This window comes from Chinchilla lanigera, unplaced genomic scaffold, assembly GCF_000276665.1.
Source record: "Chinchilla lanigera isolate Chin_1 unplaced genomic scaffold, ChiLan1.0 scaffold00094, whole genome shotgun sequence".
NCBI lineage: Eukaryota > Metazoa > Chordata > Mammalia > Rodentia > Chinchillidae > Chinchilla > Chinchilla lanigera.
In genome coordinates, this window is record NW_004955495.1 from 3,337,457 (window position 1) to 3,345,946 (window position 8,490).

Here is an 8,490-nt window from a genome sequence, read left to right on the forward strand (position 1 = left end):
TGGCCTGGAACTAGCGGCGATCCTCCTGCCTCGGCCTGTCAAGTGCTGGCACGACAGGCGTGCACCACCACGCCCGACTGCAGAATCCCTGTTCACAGGTGAGGAGAGAGCCTCACAGAGTAGACTTGCCTCAGGTAACGCTGCACGTGCATTGGTGCCACCAAGGCCAGCCGTGCATGGCGCTGACGCTCTTGCCCTCCTGTGCCCACCCGCCAGTCATTCCTGACCACAGGTGACATCTAGGAGAGCTTTATGTAAAGAAATGCCTGACCCGTCTTCAACGACTGTTGCAACCCCCTGGTAAGGTTTTAAAAAATTAGTCTGAATTCTTATATGTTGGTGCAGTACTTTATAAGCTGTCCTGTGCGCTTAGGTAACCTAGAGATAAGACGATAATTTATAGAGGAAAGAGGTTTCATTAGACATGGTTCTGGAGGCCGGAAGCCAAAGATTGGGTGGCAGCTGCTCGGCTTTTGCTGCGGACCTCGGGCTCCTCCATGCATGGCGGAGAAGCAGAACAGAGAAGAGACTGAACTTCCACAGCAGCTAACTTACTCCTGCACAGGAAGGGAGGGAGCGGGAGGGGAGGAAGGAAAGGGTTTACAAGGTTCCTTACAACCTGCACACCTCCGAGACCGCACACACCTCCCGGCTCTATCCCCTCGGCCATATCCAGTCTTCCAAAGTGCTCCCCAAAACTTTTCTCTTTTTTATCTTTTGTGGTAGAGGAGACTGAACCCAGGGCCTTTGTACTGAGCTCATCCCCAGCCCTTTTATTTTTCATTTTGAGACAGGCTCACTGAGTCACCAAGTTGCCCAACTGGCTTCAACTTGTCATCCTCCTGCCTCAGCCTCCCAGAATGCTGACAAAGCGTGCACCCCCACACCCCAGGTCATTCTGGAACCTCTGCTTATCTGAGCCTGGTCCTGACCGTCCTTTCTCTTGACGTGATCTGTTGGCTAAGAGACCAGGATCGTGTTCTGTAGGCTCAGGCCTTTAGAGGGCCCCACGTCTCCAGCTAGAAGCTGGGCTGCAGCTGCTGTGTTGTCACAAGCTGAAATGTTTTCCAGTGTCCTTGCTTGTGTCTCTTCTGTTGCCCTGGGCTTTCCTAGAGATTTCTATTAAAATAGGCCCTGAAATAGGCCTAGTGGTGCTCAGGGAGGCTGAGGCAGGAGAATCTCAAGTTCCAACCCAGCCTCGGCAATTTAGCAACTTGGTGAGACCCTGTCTCAGAAAATAAAGCCCGGGGATGCCGTTCAGCGCAAAGGCCTTAGGCTCCATCCCCGGTGCTGAAGTAAACAACTAAATAAACTGGCTCTCAGTCTTACAGCGCGGTCCGTCCATCAGTGCCTGGCCGTGACACAGGACAGAGGGAGCACACAACGGCCGAGGCCGGGTACTTTATAAAGAACAGGCACTCTCTTAGCCTTCACTGTGGGAGCTGCAGACCACACTCGGGCGGCCCCATCGACTCGGCTTGGCTGTGGTGAGGGCGGCCATGGCCACACCACGGCGGGGCTGTGTGCAGAGGCCCCGCGATGAAGCGCTCCAGGCCAGGCCTGCTTGATGCCCACCCCTCCATCCTGTGAGGGTGGGGGCCCCACAGCGCTCGGCACCTGGGGACCAGCCCCCAGCACGGGAGCCGTGGGGACAGGCGTGCAGACCACTGTGCGTGGACCAGGGTCCACCCCGCGTCATGCTGGCGCCACAGGGTCGGAGCCCGCCACCTTCTCCGAGCCCCTCCTCTGAACAGTGCCGCTTTGGGACGAGGCCTTCAAGAGTGGGTCCGTGGGGACCCTTCCCCTCTCCCTGCAGCACAGCACTGGGGGCAGGCCGCAGGTGGTCACGCCCGCCCCACCCGCTGCAGGTCAGGCTCCGTCCTCAGGGTGGAGCTGGGAGCCTCACGGGCGTGATGAGGTCACTGGGGAGGAAGTGATGTCATCTCCAAGGGGCCCTGGTGCGCTGTGCACTCCAGAATGCAAACACTGCTTTTAGAGAGACCCTTTGTGCTTCCCATCCTGTCTGAGTTCTTCCTGTCACACGGGCTTGCGCCGTGGTGTCTCCGCCTCAAGACGCAGCCGCACCAGCACCAGTGCCAGCACCATGCTCTGAGGGTGTCAGTCTCCAGCACTGTCAGCTAAATAAACCTTTCTCTCCTTTCTCTCCGTCTCTCTCTTTCTCTCACTGGGGATTGAACCCCGGGAGCCCCAAGGTACATCTCTCCAGCACTTTGGAGACGAGGTCTTGCTAAGTTGCCCAGGCTGGCCTCAAACTTGACATCCTCCTGCCTCAGCCTCCTGAATAGCAGGGATCACAAGCGTGCTCCCCTGTGCCTGGCTGTGAGTTCCTTTCTGTGTCTCTGCCATGCGCTGGGTGCTGAGCAGGGTTTAATAGGCTCCATCTGAACCCTGAATCTCCTCAGTGATTCTGACGCATGCAGCACATGAACCCTGAGCCCGGCTCCCCATCCCGGGGGCTGATCTCGGTGCCCTGCTCGGTCCTCCGTGCGCCGGGGAAGGCGCCGAGCTAGGGGGCGCTCCTGTGCCATCCAGGGCGGGCTGCCGAGCGCCGCTCCTTGTCCCGCAAACGTGCGCGTGGATTCCTCCAGGTGAGAAGAGAAGCAGGGCTCGGTCTCCGGGGCCTCAAGGGCCGGGGGTCGCTGTAATTCAGGGTCCCCTCTCAGTGCTGCCGGCAAGAGGCCGGGCGGTCTCCGTGGGGCATCCTGGGCACCGCAGGGTGCTGAGCAGCGCCCCTGGCTCCCTCCCTCTCCACGCCAGCAGCACCCTGAGCCCTGAAGCCAGAGGTGTCCCCAACCTCCCACAGGGTCCCAAGAGCAGGACGGCTCCAGGGCTGAGAAGCCCAAGTCAGTGAACCAGTTTTATTGTTCTTTCCAACCTGAAGGCAGAGCCCGGAGAGGGGCTCGGTCCTCACAGGGCCACCCTCCCTCTAGGAACACATCCCTTAATGTCACAGGCAGAGGCAGAAGACAGGCAGAAGAGGAATCTGGACCTCCTAAGGGCGTTGTGTGAGCGTTGGAGCTGCCTGGGGCCTTTCCTGGCCACTAAAGCCCCTCCCTGTCCTTGTAGAAGTTCTCGATTTCGGCTTGGTATAGCTTGGTCACAGTCGTCCTCTTCAGTCTCGATGTGACTCCTGGGTGTGACAGAGGGTCCTCGGTGGGGCCACGGGAAAGCCTGGTCCTCAGAGGGCCGAGCCCGTGTCAGGGGTGCAGAGGGCCAGAGCCTGTGCCACAGCACCCCAACAGTTCCCACCCTCCACAGCCACCACTGCAGGGAACAGCAGCCCTCACTGCAAGGCAGTGGACAAAAAGCATAGGTGCTGGGTATGGCGGTGCTCGCCTGTCATCCCAGTACTTAGGAGGCTGAGGCAGGAGGATCTTCGTGAGTTTGAGGCCAGCCTGGGCTCCCTAGTGAGACCCCATCTCAAAAATAAAACAAACAAAAAAGCACAGGTCACAGGAGTGGGTCCCCACCCTGGAGGTTGGGGTTCTAGACTCCTTTGACACTAGCACGTAGGGACCTCGTACCCCTAAAATCCAAGGATGGGGTCTGGACGGGGTGCCACAGGAGGCAGCTCATCTTCCAGGAGGGAGGAAAGAGCTGAGGGGTCCCCCCTGCGACCTGTGTGCAGCAGGCCCGGGTGTGTTCTGTGAACGACCCTGAGCTGGGAGCAGCTGGACGGCCAGGGCCCCTGCCGCTCACCGAGCTCCCCGCCGCCCATTGAGAAGTCTGTGTCCAGCACGGCCCACTTGACAACCCTGGCGCTCTCGGACGGCGCCTCGGCGTTCACGGCCTCCATGCCTTTGCTGATGAACTCGGCGACGACGGGGTCGTTGTTGTGGATGACGTCCGCCAGCCTGGTGGCCCGGCTCCCCAGGCCCCGGCACAGCGCCACGGTCTCGCTGGTCAGTGCTGTGCAGGGCTCCCCCGTCTCCCAGTTCACCTGGCACTGCGGAGGGCCAGGGTCAGAGCAGCCCCCCACGAGGGCACCCCAGAGCCTGCAGCCCCCTCGCAGTCACCCCGAATCTCCGAGCCTGTGTCCTCCTCGCTCGCGAGGACGGCGGCTCCCATCCCGCCCCCGAAGTCCCGACGGCCACGGCCCCGGGCAGCCCGAGCACCTTGAGCGTGAGGAGGGCGCACAGGTAGGGCGCGTCCTGGCCCACCACCACGGCGTAGTGGACGATGGGGATGTACGCCTTCACGCGCTCCTCGATGGGGCTCGGGTTGACCGTCTTCCCGGAGCACAGCGTGATGAGGTCTGCATGCAGGGGGGAGAAGCTGCAAACCGCCGCTCCCGGGGCCCGGGTGGGGCGGGCGGCGGGCGCCGTCACAGCAGCCCCTCCGCCCAGGTGGGGCTCCTCTCTATGAAGGGGTCCCCTCCGCCTCGTCGGACCTCAGCCCTTTCTTGGTCTTGTGCTGTGTTCAACCCGCACCGCTGTCCATGGCAGCGCTGTGGGCGTCCGCCCGATTCTGCTCACCCGTGTCCTTGCCCCTGATGTAGAGGAAGTCGTCCACATCCAAGAAGCCCAGGTCGCCCGTGTGCAGCCAGCCGTCGCCGTCCGTCTTCCTCTCCGTGCCCGCGTTGTCGCCGAGGTACCCCATGAAGAGGTTCCGGCCCCAGATGCTGATGGGCCCCGTGCCCTCCTCGTCCTCCTCCTTCACCTTGGTGCGGGTGCCGGAGAGCCCCTTCCCACAGCTGCGGGCGGGAGGGGCCTTTAGACCCGGCCGGGCGCTCCTTCACGGGGGTGGGGACTCCCCGACACCGAGTTTACCCTTTGCCTCTTCCCTACAAGGCCACCCGTGACCTAAGCACTCCTGGCTTCCTCTTGGCTCCCACAGGACAGGGCCACAGGTGACAAGAGCAGCGCCTGGCTGGGCTGGATCGGAGCCGAGCACAGGGCAGACAAGGACGCAGCACACCAGCCCTTGGCCGCCTAGGCACACACGCCAGCCGGGCACAGGGTGACCCAGGGGAGCCAGGACAGCTTTTGGGAGAACAGGCTGCTGTCGGAAGACTCCAGGCAGGGGGCAAAAGGAGGGGACAGGATGTGGGCAGGGGCCTGGCTTGTGTCCCGGGACACCAGAGGGTCAGCCCTCCAGCATGTCCGCTGAGGCCAGGTCTCCACCAGGACACCCAGGCCCCCCACACCAGCCCCGCTCTCTCCCAAGCTGTCTGGATCCGGGGCTGGAGGGAGCGGGGTTAAACGGCCTGAGTCAGCTGCGGTGGCGCACACCTGTCATCCCAGCACTCCGGGAGGCTGAGGCAGGAGTAGCAGTGTAAGTTGGACCATGGCCTGGGCAACTTAGCAACTTAGTGAGACCCTCTCTCAAAATTAGAAAGGCTGGAGATGGAGCTCAGTGCGAAGGCCCGAGACTCAATCTCCAGCACAGAAAAAGCAGAAACAGGGGCTGGGGATTTAGCTCAGCGGCAAAAGCGCCTGCCTGGCAAGCGCAAGGTCGTGAGTTCGGTTCCCAGTACCGGAAAAAAAAACAAAAAAAAAGAAAAAGCAGAAACAAAGTGTGGCCCCAGCCAACACCCAAGATGCATGGCGCTGTGCCCTGTGCAAAGATTCATGAAGTGAGTCTTTAATGGGACAGTACATGGGGGCTGGGGGTCAGACGAGGTCAGGAGGGTGAGGCCCCTGTGATGAGATTAGTGCCCTTACTACAGAGCTCAGAGAACTCTGGCTATCGCTCTGCAGCAAATGAGGACCCAGTGAAGAGGCTGCCGCTTCCGAGCCCGTAGGACAGCAATGAGTAATTAGGGCCAAGAGTCTGAGGTACAGCAGGGAGGCGACTGGAGGTCACAGACAGCCTGGTCAAGGTCAAACCACAGGTGCTCCCATAGGCTTGTATGAACAACTGAGGTCAGACCTCCCCGCCCTAATGAGCCAGTTTGCAAATTAGCCTCCAAGAGTGGGCTTGCAAATTAGGATTTCTGCCCAGCCAGTGAGCTGCGTGGAAATTCCTAATCGAAACCTCTCCTTGCCAGGCACAATGGCCCATACCTGACATACTGGCCCTTTGGGAGGCTGAGGCAGGAAGATCTTGAGTTTGAGCCAGCCTGGGCAATGAAGTGACTTAGTGAAACCCTGTCTTAGAATGAAAAGGCCTGGAGGAGTAGCTCAGTGGTAGAGTGTTTGCCTAGCTTGCACGAGGCCCTGGCTTCGGTTACAGTATTTGTACCTAGAGACAGTAGGACACCTCTCCTGCACTGGCCTTCTGGGACATAGATGGTGCTAATGGTGCCTCCCATATCCACAGCCTTGTTTAGCCCCTGCCCCTGCCCTGAACAGGGCAAACCTTCATGATTCCTCACGTGGCAGAAACGACCAAGTGCCACTTCTGACCTTATATCCTAACAGTCATCAGATCAAGTAAGTCACCCGATTAAATTAGAACGTTAGGCTGGGCATGGTGGTGCATGCCTATCATCCCAGTACTCTGGGAGGCTGAGGCAGGAGGGTTGCAAGTCTGAGCCCAGCCTGGGCAAGTTAGAGATTTAGCAAGACTCTGTCTCTGAAAAATAAAAAGGGCTGCAGATGCAGTTCATGTGAAGGCCCTGGGTTCCATCCCTAGTACCATTAAAAAAAAGAGAGAAATAAAAATGTCTATTGTCCTACACTCTTAGTTGCAGATCCCTTGCACAAAGCAGCAGATAGCTGGGTGTGGTGGCACACACCAATAATCCCAGCACTTGGGAGGCTGAGGCAAGAGGATCACCACAAGTTTGAGGCCGGCCTGGGCTACATAGTGAGTCCAAGGCCAGCCTGAACTGCCTAGCCAGACCCTATTTCAAAAAACAAAAAAGCAGCAGATAAATTTGTGGTGTTTTATTTTTCAGGGAGGGATTTTGAGACAGGATTTTGTGATGCAGCTCAGGCTGACCTCAAACTCATGACGATCCTCCTGCCTCGGCCTCCTGAGTGCTTGGGTTACAGGTGCGCATCATTACGCCCACCTAACAGCAGATAGATTAATACAGCGGTTCTCACAAGAAACACCAGGGCATTGAAATAATTCTCCTTCAGTGAAATCACAAACCCAAACCCTCCTCCACAAAGGCTTCCCACAGAGGTGCCCTGTCACGTGCTCTGGGCCAGGTGTCCCTGCGTGGGGGGCGGCCAGGTAGGGTGACAGTCACACCCAGGACCGTGCAGAGGAGGACGGAGGGTCCCAGGGTGCCCATCTGTGCCCCCCGCGGGCCAGGCCTACCTCAGCAGCCGGAAGTCCCGGCGCGTGGAGAGCGCGTGGAGGCCTGTGCACTCCGACAGGCCGTAGAGCTCGTAGATGGGGATGTCGAGGCTGAGGAAGAAGTCCAGGGTGGGCCTGGACAGCCCCGTGCCCACGTTGAAGAACTGCTCGCAGTGGCTCAGGCCCAGCAGCTTGCGCGCCCGGGTGAAGGTGAGCTTCTTGGCCAGGCGGAAGCTCATGGAGGAATGCAGGTCCCTGGGGAAGCAGAGGCGGCGGCGGCGTGGTCACGTGGCCTGGGGCTCCGCGCCGCGCCCCGCGGGCCCCGGTCCCAGCCTCACCCGAACATGCGCTTCGTGTTGGTGCTCAGCCCCACGTCCATGGCCCACGAGTCGACGCGCCTGCGCAGCGCCGTGGACGCCAGCTGGCTGGTCCTGAGGCCGTCCATCATCTGGTCCCACAGCCACGGGGTGCCCGGGAAGGTGGTGGGCCGCACCTCCCGCAGCAGCTCCGTCAGGTAGCCCTGCAGGCCGGACACTGTCCACTCCAGGGCCGCACGTCCGGGACTCTGCACCCAGGGGCCGCGCCAGGAGCGGGTCAGGGGACGCGGGGCCGGGTTGTGGGGGCCAGCGGGGCACCGCGGGGTCCCCTAGCCACCCCCACGGGGCGGCCAAGCAATAGCCAGCTCAGGGGTCCATGCCCAGCCTGTCCCCCAACTCGGGATCAGGAGAGCAGGGAAGATAAAGGGATGGGGAAGGGAGACAAGCAGACGAAAGGAAGCAAAGGAAAGGGGAGAGGGGCGGAAGTACGGGAGAGAAAGAGGAGGAGGAAGAGAGGAGGGGGAGGAAGGCCAGAGCCAAGCACAAGCAGCAGGAGCGGGAGGGAGTCAGCCTGGCCGTGTGGCTGCGTCCCGGTCTGCCGTTACCAGAAAGGACGCTGCAGTGATCCCAGCCAAAATACCAGTGTGAGTGCGGAGCCCTGCCCTGCCCTGCCCTGCCTGTGCCCCAGGGCCCTGCTGCCGGGGGCTTGTGCGCGGGTTTTTAACAAACTAAGGTGTGGTGTGCAAGGAGATGGCGGCGCTAACTGCCCTGACTTCTCATGACACATTATATATGCGGATCCAACCGTCACCTCATACGCCATCAGTGTGCTCTGTACCAATTGAAACGTAGAAGATTTGAATTAAATGCCAAAAAAGCCCAAGTGTGGTGAGCACAGATCTATAATCCCAGCACTGGGGAGCCTGGGGCAGAAGGATCATTGCGAGTTTGAGGCCAGCCT

General features: G+C 60.1%; 1 protein-coding gene across 3 annotated transcripts in view; it reads right to left on the minus strand.

Moving 5' to 3' along the window:
- Positions 1–2,865: 2,865 nt before the first annotated feature.
- LOC102017029 (long-chain-fatty-acid--CoA ligase ACSBG2-like) overlaps positions 2,866–8,490 on the minus strand; it is a 14,255-nt gene continuing 8,630 nt past the window's right edge. For 2 of the 3 annotated variants that reach the window (XM_013505357.1, XM_013505358.1), the window contains exons 9-14: positions 7,551–7,777; positions 7,234–7,467; positions 4,497–4,714; positions 4,137–4,276; positions 3,721–3,967; positions 2,866–3,151 (exon numbers count right to left, since the gene is read on the minus strand). In XM_013505357.1, coding sequence (XP_013360811.1) covers positions 3,063–3,151; positions 3,721–3,967; positions 4,137–4,276; positions 4,497–4,714; positions 7,234–7,467; positions 7,551–7,777 — 1,155 coding nt within the window. In that variant the 3' untranslated portion in view covers positions 2,866–3,062. The remainder of the gene's footprint in view (positions 3,152–3,720; positions 3,968–4,136; positions 4,277–4,496; positions 4,715–7,233; positions 7,468–7,550; positions 7,778–8,490) is intronic. The other variant, XM_005405730.2, reaches the window with a different exon arrangement.